General features: G+C 52.3%; 1 protein-coding gene across 3 annotated transcripts; it reads right to left on the minus strand.

Annotated features, from left to right (window-relative positions):
- Positions 1 to 761: 761 nt before the first annotated feature.
- Positions 762 to 22088, minus strand: LOC102444110 (sulfotransferase 2B1-like). Of its 3 annotated transcripts, XM_075907018.1 has the most exons (7): positions 21690 to 22088; positions 21030 to 21238; positions 20641 to 20767; positions 20084 to 20178; positions 18369 to 18549; positions 9049 to 9110; positions 762 to 998 (listed from the first exon to the last, which is right to left on the minus strand). In XM_075907018.1, the coding sequence occupies exons 1-7, from the start codon at positions 21823 to 21825 to the stop codon at positions 960 to 962; spliced, it is 849 nt and encodes a 282-aa protein (XP_075763133.1). In that variant the 5' UTR covers positions 21826 to 22088; the 3' UTR covers positions 762 to 959. The 3 variants fall into 3 exon arrangements, with proteins under 3 accessions (XP_075763133.1, XP_075763134.1, XP_006114832.2); XM_075907019.1 differs by lacking the exon at positions 9049 to 9110; XM_006114770.4 differs by lacking the exons at positions 762 to 998; positions 9049 to 9110 and adding an exon at positions 16142 to 18079 and having other exon boundaries at positions 21690 to 22085.
- Positions 22089 to 23718: the final 1630 nt, after the last annotated feature.

The following is a 23718-nucleotide window of genomic DNA, read 5'->3' on the forward strand; positions in this document are numbered from 1 at the left end:
CTTGGAGCCAGAGACTAGGTGGGGTCTAATCTTCATGTGCACGTGAGAAAAGCAAGAAGTGGAGGTGCAGCTAAGCTGAGAAGAAGAAATAAATGTGAATGAGAGCTGGGCAGGTCTCTCGGTGACAGACACAAAGAAGGCACTCTGTGTACGTAACAGGTTCCCCAGCTCAATAAGCAGACAATGCAGTCATACAATCAGCTTGCTGGCTTCTTCTGCCCTCTCTGGAAACTCATAGCATGCATGGGTGTGTCTAGACTACATGGCTCCGTCGGCAGAGCCATGTAGATGAGGCAGGACAACAAAGGGAATTGAAGCAGCGATTATTTAAATCAAAATGGCCACCATGCTGTTCTGATCAGCTGTTTGTCGGCACAGCACGGCAGTCTAGACAGGGATCTGCCAACCCTAGTGTGACAGACCGGGCCGTGTCTGGGCACAGCTGAGGGCGTCCGCTCAGGACGAATTGCTCAAATCCAGGGCTCCTTACAGCCCCCAGACTGGTGACCTCTCCAAACAGGCCACAAACCAGTCCAATAGAGCGCTTCAGCTGCCTGCCTGAAGCCTCCCGAGCAAAACCCCTCCAACACCCCAGCAATATCCGTGCCCCAGATGGCCCCGGGCCTCATACACCAGTGAGGGGTCTTAGCACCCAATCCCACCTACCCCGAACAAGTTCTGTCCGGTTCCAAGAAACCAGCCACAGATCCCTGGTCAATTTCCCCTTTGGACTTTACCCACAAATCACACTGAGCCAGTCCTTTAGCATCTAACAACTAAAGGTTTATTATTACAACAAAGAAAAGCATGAGAGTAAGGTTGTTAAAGAATAGTACATTACTTGCATCGAATCTCCCAGTTCTCGATGCAGGCTCTAGCAGAGATGTTACAGCTGCTGGTTTAAAAGTTCTTGTTGCGCATCCTAGGATCAGGATGGGTCCACAGGTCTTTCGGGCTCTTCAGTCCCTGCATTGCTGCCTCTGGGATGAAGTGCTGAGCTGAAGACCAAGATGGAGACCACCACATGGCCTATTTATCCCTCCTTCCTGGTCTCTTCTTGGCTACAGCAGGTCACCTGGTCCCCCTTATTCCTGTGTTGCCTGCTGGTAGCCCTTAGGTATGAGTCACCACTCATTATTTAGGTGTGTCCTTGGCCTATTGAGAACCATTGTCCCACAGGGCCTCGCTGATTAGCATGTCCATAGGCCAGGCCCTGCCCAATGCTCAACCGCATGCAGGGAAATATTCAGTATCCATAGAAGTACATGCTTATAATTTCACACACAGACATTATACAAACACATGAACAGCGTACATAGGATTAGCAGACAGTGAGCTTCTATTCAACACCCCACATGGCCCCCCTTTTATACCATTTTCTGGGGCCAACACCCCCACCTATGGGTGCAGCAGCTGCTCCCCTCAAAATCCAGTAACGTGACACCCAGAACCCTTTGTCGGCAGATTCTTTACGCCTTGTGAAACAAGGCTTACAGGATCTGCCAACAAAGGGTTCTGGAATCAGTAAATCCCCATCTAGACTGCCTCGCTGTGCCGACAAACAGCTGATCGGCACAGCGCGGTGGCCATTTTGATTTAAATGAAGCAGCGATTATTTAAATCACTGCTTCATTTCCCTTTGTCAAGTAAACTAATCTACATGGCTCCATCGACAGAGCCATGTAATCTAGACACACCCATAAGTGCATGAGTGTCTGAGTGTTTGAATGTGTGTGTGCATGTGTGAAGGAGTTCCATTCCCTTCTCACTTGATCCAGTAGCTGCACTGAATAAATCAATACAAGTGTAACCCTGGGTTGGTCTCCAGGGAAATGTGTGATGGATGGATGGCCGGATGGTGGGAAGTTGCATAGGCAGATGATAGTGTGTAGGTGGATTAATGGCTCATGGGGTATGTAAAGAGGGGTAATTAATGACAATGTGGGATAAATTAGACAGCTGACTGTGTATGGGGATAGATAGATGGATGATGGAATGTATGGGTATGCAGAGTGATGCTGCTGTAGCTTGTTTTGCTTCCCCTGCTCCCAGCCATACTGCTTCATTTCCCACCAGTTCCATTCCCTCCCCTGAGCACCATGGCTGGGAGCCAGGAGAACAGAGACACATAGCCAGTGAGTGCAGGGGGCCTGACCCTGCTGCAGGTGCCAGTCCCCTGGTAATCCCCTAGGCTGTTTAGAGGCTCTGGTCCCTTGCCCCTCCCATCCATGGTATTTGAGGGGGCTCTATGCCCCCTCTTCTCTCTGCATCACCCCTGGTGCAGATGGATACATAAATGATGGGCTGTGTGGGGAGGGATAGATGGATGACAGGTCACATGGAGAGGGATAAATATAGGAGTATGTGGGGATGGATAGTGAGATGATGAGGTGTGGGAGTTGGATAGATGATGGTGGTGATTGACATTGGGTTTGGGAATTAATAGAATCATAGAATCCTAGGTTTGGAAGAGACTTCAAGGTGTCATTGAGTCCACCCGCTGCCCAAAGCAGGACTCATCCCAACTAAATCATCCCAGCCAAGGCTTTGTCAAGCCAGGACATAAAAACCTCTAGAGATGAAGATTCCATCACCTCCCTGTGTATCCCATTCCAGTGCTCCTGCGTGGCGGCCCGACTGAACAGTGCAGAAGTCAGCCGAGCACCATGGCGGGAGGCAACAGCGCTACCCAGAGAGAACAGCCAGCGTTTCAGAATTACAGAGTCACAGACATTGGGCTACTATACATATGACTAGCCAATTAGCCTGCCATAAGACAGGATTTTCAGGTCTTTCCTCCATGTTAGTCTTCTTTCCTGAGCCTATGCTCTCTCTTTCTCTCTGGGTATGTCTACACTACAAAGTTAATTTGAACTAACAGACGTTAGTTTGAATTAACTTTGATAGGCGCTACACTAGCGCTCCGGTAGTTCAAACTTAATTCGAACTAGCGGAGCGCTTAGTTCGAACTAGGAAAACCTCATTTTACGAGGATTAAGCCTAGTTCGAACTAGCTAGTTTGAATTAAGGGGTGTGTAGCCCCTTAATTCAAACTCGTGGGAGGCTAGCCCTCCCCAGCTTTCCCTGGTGGCCACTCTGGCCAGCACCAGGGAAACTTGTCTGCCCCGCTCTCGGTCCCGGACCCCTTAAAGGGGCACAGGCTGGCTACAGTGCCCATGCCAGGTGCAAGCCTGCCAGCACCCAGCCAGCAGACCCTGTACCTGGCACGGATCGAGCCACCCACACGATGCCCCCCAGCCCTCCCCCTCTTCCCGGGACCAGGCTGGCGGCTCCCGGGAGCTTGCCCGGGACCACAAGAGGCGGGCACCTGCCAGGGCTAGTGCAGACAACGTGGACTTTGTCCACGATCTCCACACTAGGCACAGGAAAGTGGCCGGCTAGGGCAGGAGAGCTGCCAGCCTGGCCACCCAGGAGCAGGTGTGCAAGAAAATCAAGGGGGTCCACTGAGACCCCCGACCCTGAGCCCTCAGCTTACAATGGCCGTCCTGGGTCAGAGCAAAGGTTCATCTAGCCCAGTAGCCTGTCTGCCGACAGCAGCCAACCCTAAGGACCCTGGAGGGGATGGACCGACGACAGTGACCAAGCCATTTGTCTCGCGCCATCCCTCTCCAGCCTTCCACAAACCTTGGGCAGGGACACCACTCCTACCCCCTGGCTAATACCAATCCATGGACCCAACCTCCATCACTTTATCTCACTTCCCTTTAAACTCTGTTCTAGTTCTAGCCTTCACAGCCTCCTGCAGCAAGGAGTTCCACAGATTGACTTTTTGCTTTGTGAAGAACAACTTTCTGTTACTAGTTTGAAGCCTGCTTCCCATTCCTTTCCTTTGGTGTCCTCTAGTCCTTCTTTATGGGAACTAATGAAGAACTTTTCTGTATGCACCCTCTCCACCCAACTCCTGCTTTTAGAGACCTCTATCCTGTCCCCCCTCTGTCTCCTCTTTTCTAAGCTGAAAAGCCCCAGTCTCTTTAGCCTCTCTTCATATGGGACCTGTTCCCAACCCCTGATCATTTTAGTTGCCCTCCCCCTCCCAGCCTCTCTCTTCCCCTCTCCCTCCTCCTTTTCCCAGTCTCCCCCAGTTTTGTTCAATAAAGACTGATTCCATTTTGGAAGACACGTTATCTTTATTTTGTACATCAAGAAGAGGGGCTAGGGAAGGGTAAGTGGAAGGAGGTGAGGGAGGACTGGGGCACGAGCCCCCGATGGGGAGGACTGGGCTGGCTCTGTGGGCTTCTGGGGGTGGAAGCTCTCCTGAAGCCCCCCAATTGCCCCCTCTCCCGAGATGGTAGCCTGCGGCAAGTGCAGCCGGGCTGATGGCCGAGTGCTGTGATGTGCCCAGTGTGGGTAGTCAGGGCACTCCAAGCCAGGACTGCTTTGCAAGCAGGGCACCCCTGAGAACTGTCTGTCCGGGTGGGGGTCGGGACCCTTTAAGCACAGCCCTTGGCTAGCCTGAGACAGCATCTCCACGCTTTAAGTCCTCCTCTGATGCCCTGCCAGCACTGCTTCCGGCCATCCTTAACCCCGGTTCAGGGTCCACTTAATGTGGACATGCTAGTTTGAATTAGCAAAACGCTAATTCGAACTAGTTTTTTAGTCTGGATGCGTTAGTTCGAATTAACTAATTCGAACTAAGCTAGTTCGAATTAACGTTGTAGTGTAGACATACCCTCTCTCTCCTCCTACTGCCTCCCCCACCTCTTTCTCTCAGCTCTCCTCCGCCCTCTGCCTCTCTCAACATCTCTCTCTTTCTCTTCTCTTCCTCCTGCCTCTAACTCTCTCTCTGCTCTCCTCTGTCTCCGTCGGGGATGCACGTTTGTTCAGGCCCCGCCCCCTGGGCATGTATTTCACCGCCCCGCCCCCCTTTATCTCCCACTGTGGCGCTCTGCTGACTTCTGTGCCACTCAGCTGGACCACCACGTGGAAGCAAACAGCCTCTCTCTCTTCTCGTCTTACTGCCTCGCCCTCTCTCTCTCTCAGCTCTGGTCCACCTCCTGCCTCTCTCTGCGTCTCTCTCTCTCTTTCTCTTCTCCCTCTCCTGCCTCTCACTCTGTTTCTCTTCTCCTCCTCCTGCTGCGTCTCGCACTCTCTCTCGCTGTCCTTTGCCTTCTCCATTCTCCTCTCTGTCTCCTCTGTGTCCTCTGTGTCTGCTCCACTTTCCTCTTTTTGAATCTGGTGCCCTTTCCTGACGTCAGAGATGCAAGCTTTTCCAGGCCCAGCGCCCTGGCTGTTCCCTCTGGGTGGTGCTGTTGCCTCTTCTGTGCCACTCAGCCAGGCCGCCACACGAAAGCAAGCAGTGCAAGTGGCCATTTGGGCCCCGCGCTCCACATGCAGCACCCCCATGCTGCAGGGGGAGTGCGGGCCCCAGATGGCCTCTTTCTCCCATGCGGCAGCCTGGCTGAGCAGTGCAGAAGTCAGCCGAGCACCATGGTGGGAGGCAACAGTGCTACCTGGAGGGAACAGCCAGTGTTTCAGCATTACAGAGTCACAGACATTGGGCTACTACATATATATGATATGATGGGGGCTAATTTAGCCACAGCTAATCAGGAAAGAAATCTTTGAGTCATTTTGGATAGTTCTCTGAAGACGTACACGCAGTGTGCAGCGGCAGTCAAAAAAGCCAACAGGATGTTAGGAATCATTAAAAAAGGAATAGAGAATAAGACAGAGAATATCTTATTGCCCTTATATAAATCCACGGTATGCCCACATCTTGAATACTGCGTGCAGATGTGGTCTCCTCGTCTCAAAAAAGATATATTGGCATTAGAAAATGTTCAGAGAAGGGCAACTAAAATAATTAGGGGTTTGGAATGTGTGAAGAGAGATTAAAGAGACTGGGACTTTTCAGCTTGGAAAAGAGGAGACTAAGGGGGGATATGATAGAGGTGTATAAAATCATGGTTCGTGTGGAGAAAGTGAATAAGGAAAAGTGATTTACTTGTTCCCATAATATAAAGAACTAGGGATCACCAAATGAAATTAATGGGCAGCAGGTATAAAACAAATAAAAGGAAGTTCTTCTTCACACAGCACATACTCAATCTGTGGAACTCCTTGCCTGAGGAGGTTGTAAAGGCTAGGATTATAACTGGGTTTAAAAGAGAACTAGATAAATTCATGGAGGTTAAGTCCCTTAGTATGTCGACACTAGCCCCCTAGTTCGAACTACGGAGGCTAATGTAGGCATTTGAAGTTGCAAATGAAGCCAGAGATTTAAATATCCTGGGCTTTATTTGCATCTTCCCATCTGGGCGCCATTTTTAAAACCCCTAGTCTGAACTAACTGCCTGTGGCTACACGCAGCAGTCAAACGTTAATTTGAACTAAGTCCTTAGTTTGAATTAACTGTTACTCCTTGTGGAATGAGGTGTTACAGTTAATTCAAACTAAGGACTTCAAATTAACGTTTGACTGCCGCGTGTAGCCACAGGCAGTTAGTTCAGACTAGGGGGATTTAAAAATGGCGCCCAGATGGGAAGATGCAAATAAAGCCCGGGATATTTAAATCTCTGGCTTCATTTGCAACTTCAAATGCCTAACTGTGTAGCAGTTAGTTTAGACTAGGGGGATTTCAAAATGGTGCCCAGATAGGAAGATGCAAATAAAGCCCGGGATAGTTAATACCCAAGCTTCATTTGCAACTTTGAATGCCTACATTAGCCTCCCTAATTCGAACTAGGGGGCTAGTCTAAACATACCCTTAATGGCTATTAGCCAGGATGGGTAAGGAGTGGTGTCCCTAGCCTCTATTTGTAAGAGGATGGAGATGGATGGCAGGGGAGAGATCACTTGATCATTACCTCTTTAATTCACTCCCTCTGGGGCACCTCGCACTGGTCACTATTGGCAGACAAGATACTGGGCTAAATGGATGTTTGATCTGACCCAGTATGGCCGTTTTTATGTTCCTATGTTATAGTGTGCAGGGAATGGGTAGATGGATGGCGGTGTGCGAGGGGATGTGTAGATGGATGGTTGAGTGGGGTGGATAGGTAAATGGATGGTAATATGTGTGAGGGATGGGTAGATGGATGGCGGTGTACAGGGAGCAGGGGCTGATGGTGTGCTGGGGGGATTTGTGGATTGATGACGGTGTGCTGGGGATGGGTAGATGGATGATGATATCCTGGAGGGATGTGTAGGTGTCTTGTAGTGTGCAGTGGGATGGGTAGATGGCTGGTGATGTGGGGGGATAGTTAGATGGATGAAGATAGTATGTCTGGGGGATGGGTAGATGTCTGTTGGTGTGCTGGGGGAATGTGCAGATGGATGACGGTGTGCTCAGAGAATGTGTAGATGGATGATGGTGTCCTGGGGGATAGGTATATGGATAACAGTGTGCAGAAGGATGGGTAGAGAGATGATGGTATGGGAAGGATTGGTAGATGGCTGGTTGTATGTGTGGGGGATGGGTAGATGGCTGGTGGTGAGTGAGGGATGTGTAGATGGATGGCAGTGAGTCGGGGCTATTGGTGGATGGATGGTGGTGTGCAGGGGGATGTGTAAATGGATAAAGATGTGGGGGAGATGGGGAGATGGATGATGGTATGGGGGTGGGTAGATCAATGATGGTGTACAGGCAAATGGGTAGATAGATGGCGGTGTACGGGAATAAGTATATGGATGGTGGTGTGGGGTGGATAGGTAGATGGATGGTTGAGTAGGGTGGATACGTAGATGGATGGTGGCACGTGAGAGGGATAGGTAGATGAATGTTGGTGTGCAGGGGGATGGTGATGTGGGGTGGTGTGACGGCACGTTGGGGGTCCCCCCGTCTCCTGCACCCTGAAATGGCACAAACAGACTGCACCAGCCGGTGGAATAGAGGACGTTTATTGCCTCTCCAGGATACAGCACAGCACAGATGTAATCTGGTCCCAGAGCTGGGCTAGGATGCCTCAGACCCCCTTGAGATAGGGGGAGACTGGGCCCCTAAACTCCAGCCCCTTTCCCTAGGCTGTCTCCTCCATGCTCCCAGACAGCAACTAAACTCACTCTCTTCCAGCCCTGCCCCCCAGCCAGGGCAGCCTCCACCTTCCTTTGTTCCTCTCCATGGGGGGTATCTGGTTCAACCAGTTTGGCATCACCTTTGCATAGTGAGGTTTTCCCTGCTGGGTCTTGCTCCAGACAGCAGAGGTCACCACAGCCCAGCAAGTACCCCCACTACATCACAGGTGGATAGGTAGATGGATGGTGATACGTGTGGGGGATGGGTAGATGTCTGATGGTGTGCTGGGGACATGTCTATATGGGTTAGGGTTAGGGTTGCTGGTATGCTGAGGGAATGTGTAAATGGATAAAGCTGTGCGGGGGAATGAGTAGATAGATAGATAGATAGATAGATAGATAGATAGATAGATAGATAGATAGGGTATGTCTACACTACCCCGCTAGTTCGAACTAGCGGGGTAATGTATGCATACCGCACTTGCTAATGAAGCCCGGGATTTGAATTTCCCGGGCTTCATTAGCATAAGCGGGGAGCCGCCATTTTTAAATCCCCGCTGCTTCGAACCCCGTGTAGCGCGGCTACACGGGGCTCGAACTAGGTAGTTCGGACTAGGGTGCCTATTCCGAACTACCGGTACACCTCGTTTCACGAGGAGTACCGGTAGTTCGGAATAGGACCCTAGTCCGAACTACCTAGTTCGAGCCCCGTGTAGCCGCGCTACACGGGGTTCGAAGCAGCGGGGATTTAAAAATGGCGGCTCCCCGCTTATGCTAATGAAGCCCGGGAAATTCAAATCCCGGGCTTCATTAGCAAGTGCGGTATGCATACATTACCCCGCTAGTTCGAACTAGCGGGGTAGTGTAGACATACCCATAGATAGATAGATAGATAGATAGATAGATAGATAGATAGATAGATAGATAGATAGATAGATAGATAGATAGATAGATAGATAGATAGATAGATAGATAGATAGATAGATAGATGGTGGTATGAGGGGGGCTGTGTAGATGGATGGTTGAGTGAGGTGTATAGGCAGAGGTCGACAAATTATGGAAAACCCTACTCACCAGAAAAAAAAGGGACTCGCCACTCTCCCCCACAAAAAGTGTTTTTTTAATGGCATACATTCCTAATAAGAATAAGAACAGTAATTACTAATGTTATTAATAAATATCACCCAGGTTATTAATTAATATCTTATAAAGCTCTACCTTTTCTCTCTGCTACCATGTCTCCTCCCCTTGCTCCATCAGCTCCCCTGATGCCTGCTGCCCCCCAACCCTTCACCCCATGCTGTCCTGACTCCTGCTCTTCTCACTGCCCTCAGCCTTCCTGAGACCTGCCCCCCCACCAGTCCTTCTCTCCGCTCTGTGCCCACTCCTCCAGTAGCCCCACTCTGATTGTGTGAGCTACCCCTCCTCATCCCCTCTCCTAAAACCTCCCTCTACATACCTGCCCTGCCTCTCTCCTCTGGTGCTGGTCCCTCCCCTGCAGGTGTCTGCCCTTCTGCTTCACCCCCAGAATCCCTTGGCACCTCCACCGTCCTGGTGCCTCCTCCTTCCCTCACTGCCCCTGCCCCCTTTGCTCTCTTTTTCCCTGATACCCACCCCCTCATCACCCTCTACCCCCATTCTCCCCATGCCCCTGTGCCCTCACAGATGCCTTGCTCCATCCCCACCTTCCTCATGCCCACCCCTTCTTTCAAGCCTTCTCCCAGCACCTCCCCCTCTAGCCCCCAGTGCCCTTACCCTCTCCTCTCCCAGCATCACCCTGTCCCCCCCTCCCACTGACACCTCCCTCCTGCCCTTTTCCTCATTGTCTGCACTTGGCCAACTGGCATTTGTCTCTCCTCCACCCCTATCCCTTGGTGCCTTCCCTCTTCTTCTTCTTCTTCTTCTTCTCCTGACCTCCTCCCCTCAGCACAAGCCCCTTCCCCATATTTTCCCCTTCTCTCCCCACAGCCCAGCCCCTTCCCCTCCCCAGGGGCCAGCTCTAGGTTTTTTGCTGCCCCAAGCAAAACATTCTCCCCGCCCCCGTTGTTGTCTTTTACACATGTTTGCATTTTGCAATGGGTTTTTTTGTTTGTTTGTTTTCTTTTTTGTCCCAGCATTTTAGCCCTATAAATAACAAATAGCATTTTTAATTTTTTGTCCATAAAGACAAAGGCACTTCAAGTGAACTCCCCCTTTCACTCACTGCTGGGTCACAGCAGCCTTTTCCCTGCCATGTCCAGCCCCTCCCTATGGGCAAGCATACTTCACTCCCGACCCACGGGGGAGCAGAGTGCAGGAACAGCACAGAGCCAGAGGGGTGCAGGGAACAGTGGGAGAGTACGGGGGTGGTGCGGGGAACGGGAGGCACAGAGCCAGAGGGATGCAGGGATCGGGGATAGCAGGGTGCGGTGGAGGCATGAGGAATGGGACGCGGAGAACGGGAGGGGCAGAAGGTCTAGGGGCAATGCAGGGAATGGGCAGCACAGAGCTGGGGGGGCAGGGATCGGGGGCACCAGGATGTGGGGTATAAGGGCGGCGCAGAGCCAAAGGGTCGCAGGGAAGAGGGAGAGCAGTGGGTCCGGGGTGCAGGGTCGGCGTGGGGAACAGGCGGCATGGACACAAAGGGGAGCTGGGGCCATGCCAGGACTGGAGCTGGCAGGGTGGGCCCTGGCTGTGCCACACGCCGCAGCCAGCTTCCAGGGACACGCAGCCAGAGCCGAGCTGCCGCGGCCCTTTAAAATCAGTAGGACCAGGTCATGCCAGTGTCTTGGTGCCCACCCTGCCCCCTCGCACCGGAGCTGCATGCAGGCAGCCCAGTGGGAAGAATCGCCGCACTTCCCCCTTCCCTGTGGTGCTGTGCTCCTCCGCTGGCCGGCAGATCAAATGGGGCCGCGCCGCCCATAGTGCGGGCTTCGGCCAGCCTGTCACAACGGCCCAATGGGCCAGTCCACCCTTGCACTCGCCAGCTGGAAAAATCTATTCGCCACAGGCGAGTGCATTTGTCGAGTCCCGTGTATTAGTGATAACATGTTTAATTGGCGATGGGCGGGGATCCTGTGTAACCTTCATAGTTCATTGGCTTATGTGCTCATAGGCTGTGTCTAGACTGGCCAGTTTTTCCAGAAAATCAGCTGCTTTTCCGGAAAAACTTGCGAGCTGTCTACACTGGCCCCTTGAATTTCCGCAAAAGCACTGACTTCTTACTGTAAGAAATCAGTGCTTCTTGCGGAAATACTATGCTGCTCGGCTACGTCTAGACTGGCATGATTTTCTGGAAATGCTTTTAACGGAAAAGTTTTCCATTAAAAGCATTTTCAGAAAAGAGCATCTAGATCGGCATGGATGCTTTTCCGCAAAAGCACTTTTTGCAGAAAAGCTTCCGTGCCAATCTAGACGCACTTTTCCGCAAAAAAACCCCGATCGCCATTTTCATGATCGGGACATTTTTGTGGAAAATAAATCTGAGCTGTCTACACTGGCCCTTTTGAGCAAAACTTTTGCACAAAAGGACTTTTGCCTAAACGGGAGCAGCATAGTATTTCCGCAAGAAGCACTGATTTCAGACAGTAGGAAGTCAGTGCTTTTGTGGTAATTCAAGCAGCCAGTGTAGACAGCTGGCACGTTTTTCCGGAAAAGAGGCTGATTTTCCGGAAAAACTGGCCAGTCTATACACAGCCCTCCCGTTCAGGCAAAAGTCCTTTTGCGCAAAAGTTTTGCGCAAAAGGGCCAGTGTACACAGTTCAGATTTGTTTTCCGCAAAAAAGCCCCAATCGTGAAAATTGCAATTGGGGCTTTTTTGAGGAAAAGTGCGTCTATATTGGCACGGACGCTTTTCCGCAAAAAGTGCTTTTGTGGAAAAGTGTCCGTGCCAATCTAGACGCTCTTTTCTGAAAATGCTTTTAACGGAAAGCTTTTCCGTTAAAAGCATTTCTGGAAAATCATGCCAGTCTATACGTAACCATAATGTTTCCACCCCTAGACCTGTCAAATCACTTTCCCTTTGCCCATCTGCTGCCTATTTAATCTAATGTATGTTTTGGTTAAGTTAGTGCTCAGCAGGTTAACACCTGGTGGGCACTCCACCAGCTGTGTGAACCAATAAATCCTCTGGTTGTTTTCACCTCTACCCAGTGTGTCCAGAATTATTCCCTACAGGGGAGGATGAGTAGATGGATGGTGGTGTGCGGTGAAGGTATGTAGATGGATGATGGTATGTTCGAGGGGATGTGTAGATGGATGGTGGTGTGCAGGGTAGCTGTGTAGACAGAATGCAGGATGATGGATAGGTAGATGAATGATGGTATCTATGTGGGTGGGAGGGCCCTTGGGGGAAAGCTAAGTGGCTGCTGTTGAGGCACTGGAGACAAGGGAGGTGGCAGGGGCTGTAGAGAGGAGCAGAACCCCAGGGCCTAAGTATCTTGCATAGTCCTGATGGCTTCTCCCTGCCTGGGGAGGTTCACCTGGCGCTACATTTCCAGCTATCCGTGCACACTGAGCATTTCCCCTACCCAGCTCCCAGGCCTCCAGCCACCTCTGTCTGTCTCCAGCCTAGGCTGGAGTCCTCCTTTTTGCCCACATGTGACTGGAATTGGATGTACTCAACCTGCCAGGCCAATACCTGGCTCACTGCCCTGCTGTGTCAAAACTGGCTGTCAGCAGCTCCACACACTGCCACTCCCTCAGCAGGGTGGAGAGAGATAGGGGGAGAAAGAATGGCTGTGCACAGAGCACACCTGCCAAGCCTGAGCATACCCTGCAGCACCCCAGGTAGACTTCACATGGCCCCTCCCAGGACTCAGGCTGCAACTCGAAGGTGCTGAGGTCCAAGAACAGCTCCTCAGTTCATTTTGCCTCAGACCTGGCTGATCCCAACCACTGCAGCAGCGGTGGCCACTGTAAGAAAGAACAAGTGGCCACCTTCACATAGGGGTGGGGCACACAGCTGGACTGGGGGCCCTACTCAACAACAGATGCCATCCTGCAAGGGGACGGATGGAAGGGGGGGCTGCCATGTGGTGGTGGGGCTGGGCAGCACACTTGAACATGGGGAATGCTCCAGAATTTGTCCCAGCTGTTTGCCAGCAAAGCACCAAGGCAGGGAGACGTCCCATGTGCTGGGAGGGGAAAGAGGAGGAAGACTGTTACTGCTGTGCCATGCTAGGGGGTGAGTTGCTGCAAACTCTGCCAGCCAGGAGAAGGGGAATGGAGGTGTATCAGTCATTTCTAGCTGGCTGCTCCTCCAGCAGGGCTTTCTCGGACATTTTGCTACTTGATGGGACACCAGGACAGAGTATTTAAATTCAGGACTATCCTGGATTTTCCAGGATGTATGGTCAGCGTATTCATAATGATTTGATGTATAACAACTTGCTTGTAAGTTCTATAGGCTTGTATTTCACCCTCTTTCTCTTAATTAGAAGATGTTTACTTTAAGGCATTGCTTCTGTTAGCATTACAAATTAAGTTGTATTCCTTGTCTGTATCACAAAATAAATTGTGAAAGATTCCTTTCTTTTTGCTGTTCCTTTAGACCAGGGGTGGTGTCACGTTACTGGATTTTGAGGGGAGCAGCCAGATCGCTGCTGCACCCATAGATGGGGGTGTTGGCCCCAGATAATGGTATAAAAGGGGGGCCATGTGGGGTGTTGAATAGAAGCTCACTGTCTGCTAATCCTATGTACGCTGTTCATGTGTTTGTATAATGTCTGTGTGTGCAATTATTAGTATGTACGTGTATGGATACTGAAGATTCCCCTGCATGTGGTTGAGCATTGGACAGGGCCGGGCCTGTGGACATGATAATCAGCGAGGCCCTGTGGGACAATGGCTCTCAATGGGCCAAGGGCACACCTAAAGAATGGGGGCTGTCACCTAAGAGCTGCCAGCAGGGAACACAGAGATTGGCCTCTGGCCAGGTGACCTGCTACAGCCAAGAAGGGACTAGGAAGGATGTATAAAGAGGCCATGTGGTTGACGCCATCTTGTCTTCAGCTCAGCACTTCATCCCAGAGGCAGCAATGCAGGGATCGAAGAGCCCGAAAGACCTGTGGACACATCCTGATCCTAGGATGTGCAACAAGAACTTTTAAACCAGCAGCTGTAACATCTCTGCTAGAGCCTGCATCGAGATCTGGGAGATTCGGTGCATGGAATGTACTATTCTTTAACAACCTTACTCTCATGCTTTTCTTTATTGTAATAATAAACCTTTACTGGTTAGATACTAAAGGATTGGCCCAGCGTGATTTGTGGGTAAGGTCCAAAGGGGAAATTGACCAGGGATCTGTGACTGGTTTCTTGGAACCAGACAGAACTTGTTCGGGGTAGGTGGGATTGGGTGCTAGGACCCCCCACCGGTGTATGAGGCCCAGGGCCATCTGGGGCACGGATATTGCTGGGGTGTTGGAGGGGTTTTGCTCGGGAGGCTTTAGGCAGGCAGCTGAAGCACTCTGTGGGACTGGTTCGTGGCCTGTTTGGAGAGGTCACCAGTCTGGGGGCTGTAAGGAGCCCCGGATTTGAGCAATTCGCCCTGAGCGGACGCCCTCAGCTGTGCCCAGACACGGCCCGGCCCATCACAGGTGGCCAACCCATTAAACGAAGAGAGCCAAAACAGCGGCAGAAAAAATGTGAAGAGCCCCCACCACAATTGTTGAGCAAAAAAAAAAAGACTCTATCCCTTTGAAAACTACAAGTTAACATGGGGGTGCTGCATGGGGAGCGCAAGGCCCAAAAGGCCACTTGTGATGCTTGTTCCCAGGCGGTGGACCGGCTGAGTGGCACAGAAGTCAGCCAAGTGCCACGGCGGAAGGCAACAGTGCCACCCAGAGGGAACAGCCAGGGGGCGGGGCCTGGACAAGGAGGCGGAGGACAGTGAGAGAAAGAGTGACAGAGATGCAGCAGGAGGAGGAGAAGAGAAAGAGAGAGACGGAGAGAGAGGCAGGAGGTGGACAAGAGCTGAGAAAGAGAGAGGGTGAGGCTGTAGGAGGAGAAGAGAGAGAGAGGGGACGTCTGCGCCACTTGCTCCTGCACAGCGGCCCAGCTGAGCAGCACAGAAGTCAGCTGAGCACTACGGCGGGAGGCAAAGGAGGGCAGGGAGGTGACGTACACGCCCAGGGGGTGGGACCTGGACAAGCGTGCATCCCCGACAGAGACAGAGGAGAGCTGAGAGAGAGTGAGAGGCAGGAGGAGGAGAAGAGAAAGAGAGGGATGGAGAGAGAGGCAGAAGGCAGAGGAGAGCTGAGAGAGAAAGGGGGAGGAGAGAGAGGCTCAGGAGAGAAGACCGACTTGGAAGAGAGACCTGAAAATCCCATCTTATGGTGGGCTAATTGGATAGTTTATTAATAAAAGAAAGAAAATGTTGAGAGTAAGGTTGTTACATGCATCAAATCACGCAGGTTATTTTAATCCCTGGCTTCATTTGCAACTCCGGTTGCCCTCATTTACCTACCTAGCTCAAACTAACGAGCGAGTGTAGACATACCCCAAGTTCTTGATGCAGGCTCTCAGCAGAAATGTTACAAGCTATCTTAGGATATACACCAGAGACTTTAATGTCAGAATGGGTCCACGATTCTTCCCGGCTCTCTGTCCTTCGCAAGGCTGCATCTGGGATCAGTAGCAGAATTGAAGACAAGATGGAGTCTGCCTCATGACACTTATATATCTCCCTGGTACCTTCCAAGTGGAGCAGGCCATATGGTCAAGTGACCTATCTCTGTTTCATATGTCAGCAGCCATTTTGCCCTGGCTGGTTTGCATGTTCCCAGATGCATTCCTCAGGGCTACGTCTAGATTGCATCCCTTTTTCGTAAAAGGGATGCAAATTAGATGTATCGCAATTGCTAATGAAGCGGGGATTTAAATCTCCCCCGCGTCAGCATAAAAATGGCTACCGCTTTTTTTCGGCTCAGAGCTTTGCCGGAAAAAAGCACCAGTCTAAACGCTTATCTTTCAGAAAATAAAGCCTTTTCCGAAAGATCCCTTATCCCTCTTAAAATAAGGGATAAGAGATCTTTTGGAAAAGGCTTTATTTTCTGCAAGATCTGCGTCTAGACTGGCGCTTTTTTCTGGCAAAGCTCTGAGCTGAAAAAAAGCGGCAGCCATTTTTATGCTAATGAAGCAGGGGAGAGTTAAATCCCTGCTCCATTAGCAATTGCGATACGTCTAATTTGCATCCCTTTTATGAAAAAGGGATGCAATCTAGACATAGCCCAGGTGTGTATTAGGCACCTTGAGAGTCATTGTCTCCGGGACTGTGCTAATTAGCATAATCATTCATTGGACAATGCTCCTTTACAACAGGTGGTGTAGGCCAGTGTCAGCACAGAGTTCATATTCTTAACTCCACATAAAGACTTTATACAAGTACATGAGTAGCATATATAGAATCAGTAGAACATAAGCTTTCATTTGACACCTCACATGGCCCCCTTTGTTCAGACTTTGAGGTAACCAACTCCCCGTGGGCACAGCAATGATCTGGCTGCTCCACTTAAATCCAGTAACATGATACCAAGAGGTCAAGAAGTGGGAATCTTGAAGATAACCAGGAAACAGCCATTCTGTCAGAGGCTGAATTGAATTAGCAGCATTGACAGAATTCTGGAGACAGGCAGCGATCCCCAAGAGTGAGAGACAAGGCTGGGCAGCCTGACAATCATTGCAGGAGAACTCTGGCAAACCCATATTAACACCTCCTAAGGATGGATGATTGCAGCATGACACACAAACCCCACAGACTCCAATGGGAACTGACGTGTATACAGCGGGGAATGTCTTGCCATTCGAACTCTGGGTTCAGTCCTGCAAGCTGAGCCTCAAATCACACGCAAGAACCCATCTCCTCACTCAGTCAGCCTTGCCTGGCCAGTAAGACTGATGTGAGCCACGATGGACTGGTAACTATGCACCATCTGCAGGACCTGTGTGTGCGTGTGCGCTTTTCATTTTGTATTTTCAATAAACACGGCTGAAAAAACTGAAAAAGATTCTGTATGCTTCGTATAAGCATAATACCGAGGCCCAGGATACCCCCAGTGGATCACCCTCCAGGCCCTGTCTTATTATTGCCTTTCCTATGGACTGAGCTGAGCAGACACTGGCTGGCCGTAGCCTGAGCTGTGGAGCATTGTTGTACTTCACTTGGGAATTCAGGGAACAGGTAAGCAGGTCAGAGCACCAGCAATCAGGCCCCCTAGAACTGTGGTCCCCAACCCGGTGCCCGCGGGCGCCATGGCGCCCGCCGGGCTCTTTACATGCGCCCGCGGAGCAATGCACATGGCTGGTCCCGGCCCCGGGGGCGCCGCGCGTGCCCTTGCCGGCCCCGGCCTTAGCCCCGCGGCGCTTGCCGGGGGGCGCCGGCCACGGGCGCGTGGCTATGGGGGGGGCCCCACCCCTGGGCATGCGGCTGGGGGGGCAGCCCCCGGGTGGGCAAGTGTCCCCGCCCCCTGGCGCCCGGCGGGCGAACGGCCACGCCTCCTGGCTCCCGACAACCTGAAAAGGTTGGGGACCACTGCCCTAGAATGTGAAGACAATGAGGGGAAAGTGTGTGCATGGACATGCTCCTGCTGCTCCCTGCAGAAGGGCATCATGGTCTGTTCATGGCAAACTCAGAGTAGTTAGATTAAAAAATCAAATTCTCTTGCTGGAAGGCTGCCACATCATGTGGCTTTATTTCTTGCCCGTCAGACCCTCGATGCACAGGAGCCCAAACTGGAGAGAGATAGAACAGGCTGCCCCCTAAGCAACAGAGACACCCAACTCCCCCACATGCTGAAGGGTTGCTCTGCAGACTGTGTGCACCCATCCAGCTGTCACATTGCCCTGCAGAGCTGGCAATGGACAGATTTCAAATATACCTCAGCTAAGCCCTGCCCTCTGCTGGGCACACACATGCCCCAGCCCAGCTCTACCCATTACAGATGCTCTAGTGACATTGCCCCAGGGGGCATCTTCTGGGTACAATGAGCCCAGGAGCTCATGGGTGGTCCTGTGGGACAGTCCCAGGGAAAGGTCATGCTCAGCCCCTTCATCCGCTCCTGATAAATGGCATTGAATCGCCGGCTCTGCCCCTCTGAGAGATGGTTCCTCCAGTCGCCACAGATCCCTGCAAACCGCAGGGGACATGACTTGGGGTGCTCCTCATTCCCAACCCACAGCCCCCACTGCCCAACCCTGACCCTAGTGCCCCTCACTCCCGACCTGCAGCCCCTGCTTCCTAGCCCTGAGCCTGGTGCCTCTCACTCCCAACCCGCAGGCCCTGCTGTCCCAGTCCTGCCCACCCAAGCTTTGCTCATGCCCCACACTCCTGACCTGCAACGCCCCTGCATTCCTGGCCTTGCTCCTCCACAACTCTGTTGGGGCATCACATCCCCAACTCTCAGCTCTGGACTCACCTTTTCTCAACAGTGCCCCCTGCTGGTGGTCCAAGAGCTGGTCAGACATCTGTGAGTAGTTGGACATCTTGTTCACCTTCATGCTCTGGAAGGAGGCGTTCTCCACTACCGAAGCCACTTGCTCCTCACTCAGCTCCTTCCCCAGGAAGTGGCAGATTCTCCGCACGCTGCCCTGTGGGTCCTGGCAGAGACACCAGCTACCATGAAGAGGGTGAGGCTAAGGGGGACAGACTCCTTCCAGGGCAAGGTCCCTGGCCATGTGTGATGTAGTCGTGATTGTATTCACTCTGTTTGCTTTGTTGTGTTGTATGTGATTCTGTTGTAACTATGCTGTTCTGTAGTAACTCTGGGTATGCATGCATGCTTCTGTTTCCCTGGGCACTGCAACACTATCTGGATGAGGAGGAGAAGGCTGGGCATGACTCACTGAGGACCAGGTGACAACAGAACACCGTGGGCCCAGGAATCTGAACAAAGGAGGGGACTGGGGGTCTGGGGGACTGAGACCAGTTGCTGGGTTTGTGATTTAGTTTTTTGGCTGGCTTAGGGAAAGGGGAATCTAGCTGGATCCAGAAAATGGATTGTACTGAATGCTCCTGGTTCCTATAACAAGTAGTCTGTGCTACACTGTGTTCCTGTGAACCAATAAACCTTCTGTTCTATCTGCTGGCTGATAGTCACATCTGTCTGCGGATGGGGATGCAGGGCCCAGTGATGACCAATGTTCCCAACCTGCACAGCAGCCCAGCTTCAAAGATGATTAATCAGCCCCACCCAGTCAGAGGCTCAGGGCTCCATGCAGGGAGCTGACTGACTGGGTGGGGCTGATTAATCACCTGTGAGCTGTACTGTCCCCCAGCTTAGAGGAACCACTGCAGGTGATTACCCCTCACTCCATGGCTATATCTACATTGGCAAGATTTAGCACAAAAGCAGTTGCTTTTGCGCAAAATCTTGCCGCCTGTCTACACTGGCTGCGAGTATTTGCACAAGAACACTGACGTTCTACTGTATGAAATCAGTGCTTCTTGCGCAAATACTCTGACGCTTCCACTCAGGGATAAGTCCTCTTGCATAAGTGTTCTTGTGCAAGAGGCCAGTGTAGACAGGTAACATCAATTTCTTGCGCAAGAAAGCCCAATGGCTAAAATGGCCATCAGAGCTTTCTTGTGCAAGAGAGCGTCTACACTGGCACGGATGCTTTTGCGCAAAAGCAAATTTTTTGCACAAAGGCACATACCAGTATAGATGCTCTCTTACTCAAATACTCTTGCATTTAGAGCATTTGCACTAAATCTTGCCAGTCTAGACGTAGCCCATGACACCATGACTCATGTTGACTGTCTGAAATCAGACCATGTGACCGGTGCTGGCTGGCTGGAGCAGAGGGGTGCAAAGGCTAGGAGAACATGGATGCCGAGGCCTGGGGAGCCAGGGGACTGGACTCAATGACTGCTCGAGGTCCCTTCCAGTTCTAGTGTTCTATGAGTCTATGTCCCAGAATACCACCTGTCTGGAGGACTGGGGCGGGATTATGTGTGGGCATGGCTCAGGGATGGGGGCACATTTGGGGCTGGCCCCAGGAGTGGGGTTATGTGTGGGTGTGTCCTCAGGGGTGGAGTTACATGTGGGTGTGGCCCCAGGTGCTATGTGTGGGCATGTCAGCAGAGAGTGGGGCTATGTGTGGGTGTGGCCTAGAGGTAGCATTTCCCTACCTGCTGCAGCTCCTCATAAGTGATGGAGAAGAAGTTCTTGCTGCCCTTCAGCCCCAGCCAGCCAGTGACATGATCGAACCAGGAGCCGTAGTCGACTACGCAGGGAAGAGAGGCACGGTGACATCAGAACAGGCATGAACCAGCCCCTCCACCCAGTGTTTACTTTGGAATTAAAGAGGTGTCAGGCCCCAAGTAATGTTTTACATTCAGAACTGTGGCTGGAAGCCCAGAGGCATTAGGGGTCGGCCCTGGCAATCCCTGGCAAAAATTAAGCACTGCTGCCACCCCCATCCTTCTGGAGAGAGCAGGGGTCTGGAACCAGAGTGCCTCAGTTCTCTCCATCTCTGAAAGTGGAGTGGGGGTTAGTGGCTAGGGGCTGTTATTTGCAGACCCCTAGTTGCTGTGTTGGGCCCAGATCAAAGGGCAGTTCAGAGCTGGCTGGGGATGCACTAACTTGACCACATTTGTGACTTGCTGGGAGCCCAGGTGTCGGGCAGGGGAGGCCTGTCTGTGTCTCCCTCACTGCAGCAAGCCCAGGACCCTGGGATGCTGCTTACTGTTCCCACTCAGAAAATCCTCCAGGAAGGAGTCCAGGGATTCCGGGGTCTTAAAGATGCGCAGAACCTTGGAGAAGTGGTAGAGTGAGACCAGCACGTCCTTGGGGCAGCGCAGGGTGTAGATAATCTGCAGGGAGGAGATGGGGGGTCAGGCCAGACCAGGGGAGTACTGGGAAGGGGGTCATCACTGGAAGACGGTTAACAGTTGGAGGAGGGGGAATCTGGTAATTAGCCACTGCCCCACCACCAGCAGGCAGCTCTTTGCCCACAAGGCCAGTTGTATGCCCAGATATAACTCATACCATGAAGCTCTGGATTCACCCCCAGATGCTCAGCCCTGCCGGTGCCCCTCAATCCCGACCCACTGTCCCTGCTCTCCTGACTCTTACCTTGGCCTTGGAGCACTTCAGGGACTTGGGAAAGAGCTGGACAGGGAGGTGGGAACAGAGCAGCCGGGGTGAGGGGTATTTCAGGGCAGCTTCCAAACCTAGGTAATGCTCCACCCAGGGTGCCCGATCCCAGCTCAGCACACTGCGCACCCAGCCAGGGTCCCCATCACAACGGATCAGACTCAGGATCTCTAGCATCCAGTTAGTGCCTGGGGGTGAAAGGGTTAATGGGGCTGGAACACTCCCTCCACCCACTTGGTCCCCTCCACTCCCAGGGCTGGGGAAAGAACCCACGAATCCTGGTTTCAGCCCCCCTCCTTGCATGCCCTGAGGTGTATTGATAGCATTAAAATCAGCTTTCATTTTGTTTTTCCAGGGGTCTCCTGGCCCTGGGGGCAGCTCTGGGAGAAGCCTGCGATCAGAGTCTCTCTTGAGAAAGCCAGCCTAGCACCATGAGTGTGAGCTGGGCCCTAGAGAGCAGCCTGCTTTCTTTCGCACTGGGCTTGGGGGGGTGGGGTGCCTGGGGTATGATGTTTGACATTGCAGCCTTCCAGCTACCAGCTTTGGTATTTCCAACTAACATCTGTGGAGGGGGAACCCTGGCCCTTCCTCATTAACCCACACCCCCGCAACAGCTCTGCCCCCCTCCACTTTCCCTACCTGACTTGGGGTACGTGACATTGAAGACATCATCATCCCGCACCTGGAATTCGTTCTCCACATAGCTCAGTTCCTCCGGGGAGTAATCTGGACTTGAGAACAGCACCCCCTTGTGGGTGAAGTACTCACGCTCCATGGCTGGGCTGGAACAGGGACAGCTCCCGCGTCAGTAGAGGGCACCGTGCTGCTGGGAGTGCAGTGAGGCTGTTACTTGTCTGTCGGACCTCGAGTCACCTGCACTCGGTACTGGTTGAACTGATTCCTTGGTGTGTTCTGGGAACAACTCCAGGGCTGCTCTGCTGACTGCGGCTGGGCTGCAGCTGGGGTGGGAGCCCTCTGTGTAGCTGTAGGGCTCAGTCACTCTGGTCTGCCCCTCCCCTTCCCAACTCCCTCCAGGGACTCTTGGACCCGGATGGAGCCGGTGCCACTCAGCAATTGGAGGCCCTGACAGGTCTGCCCAAACAAGGACAACAGCCTTTGGACTTGGGAGCAGCTAATGCCTTTAACCCTCTCAGGCGTGGTGCTCGGTTGCAGTTCCTTGTGCCTCTTCCCAGCTGTATCAGGTGCCTGGGGTCTGGTGTGAGAGGGAGGGAGCAGGTGTGTAGCAGATCCCCCCTTCCCCGCCCCAAGGAAAGGGGTCTGATCCATGGGCTTTCATGGCAGTGAGGGAATGGTCATCACGTTTGGCAGAGGGCTTAGCCACTCACCTTGGTTGCTCCCATCCCTGTTCCACAGTGATATCGCACCGCCCCCTGCAAACAGAGAGCTGGAGTTAAAAGATTTTCCCTTCACCCCCCTCCTCTGGTTCCGCCTGTATGACAAGGAGACCAGCAATCCCATGTGCAGGCAAAGCCTTGTTTATTGGCCTTAGTTCCAAACAAGCATATACCAAAGCCCTTCATTCCATCGAGAGTTCCCTCCCCCTTTCCCCTCCCCCAACACAGAACCCTTCTTCTGACCCCCCCCCCCCCAGCTCCCACACACTGCCAGAGCACCTCTTCCCAGGGCTTGTTCCCAGCTCTCGCACCCCAGAGCCTTACCTGTGTCCCTATAGCTCCAGTCCCCTTCCCATGCCCCACCTGCTGCTCAGCAGGCTGAAGGAGAAAGAGAAAACCTGAAGTATGGGCTTGGTGTAAGGCTACATAAATAAGGGCTCCAGGAGGGAGTAAAGGCAGACACACTCTTGCTATAGCTGGGGAGCAGGAGGACCCTGGCTGCTAAGGAAGCTGAGGCCTTCCTGGGACAGGGCAGTGCTGGGGAACTCTGGTCTGCCCTCACTCCCAGGCAGCAGGGCCTGAAGCAAGGTCTCAGGGTTTTAGGGCTGTGGGGAGATGGCCAGGATATCAAAGACAGCAGTGATGAGTGGCCATTGCAGACTGCAGTTTGCCCCTGGCTGGGGGTCACTGAGGCAAGGTGGGCATAGGGGAATTGGGGGCTCCTTGGGAAGGGAGAACCCCAGAGTACAGAGACTGATAAACACCCCGGGAAGGGGCCAAGAGTCACTGGAATGGGCTGCTGGAGTGGAGTGTCCTAAAGAGGACGCCACGGTTTGGGAGTGATGTGGGTCTGGAGCTGACATGGGGAGCCAGAGGGAGACATCTGGTAGACAGATATAAGCTAATTCCTAGTGCTTCCAGCAGGAGGCATGTGGTGGTGAGTGTCCGCCCGGTGACACAGATATTTTCCTGCAACTCGGAGTCTGGGACATGAACTCCACATAAGCATTATTCGCACTGCTAAAGCACCGGGACATGCAAATACATCACAGCAGGGCAGCATAAGGACACCCCAGCCTGGCACACAATAAAATGGTTTAAGGAAAGGAATGAATTGTGATATTGTGACACTATAGTAACAGAAACTAAGACAGTTTAAAGAAGCAAGAGAAATAACAGAGTCCTGGGATGCTCCTGCTGCCTAACAGGACAGGAAGCAGTCCAAAGACAGCAAGCACAGGAACGAAACAAAACACCGTAAAGAATCTGCAAAAAAATAGAAGTGCCATCCCCTGATTTAAGTATTGGTAGTC

The sequence above is a fragment of the Pelodiscus sinensis genome, chromosome 24, assembly GCF_049634645.1.
Source record: "Pelodiscus sinensis isolate JC-2024 chromosome 24, ASM4963464v1, whole genome shotgun sequence".
Lineage (NCBI taxonomy): Eukaryota > Metazoa > Chordata > Testudines > Trionychidae > Pelodiscus > Pelodiscus sinensis.

What these genes read in the sequence shown, in the direction of transcription:
- LOC102444110 (XM_006114770.4), bottom strand. Translation starts at nt 21,825, where the DNA reads ATGGAGCGTGAGTACTTCACCCACAAGGGGGTGCTGTTCTCAAGTCCA. An exon ending in GGATTTTCTGAGTGGGAACA is followed by an intron (nt 20,179 to 20,640) that starts GTAAGCAGCATC and finishes TTCCCTGCGTAG; the next exon opens with TCGACTACGGCTCCTGGTTC. An exon ending in GGGGGCACTGTTGAGAAAAG is followed by an intron (nt 18,080 to 18,368) that starts GTGAGTCCAGAG and finishes TGCGGTTTGCAG; the next exon opens with GGATCTGTGGCGACTGGAGG.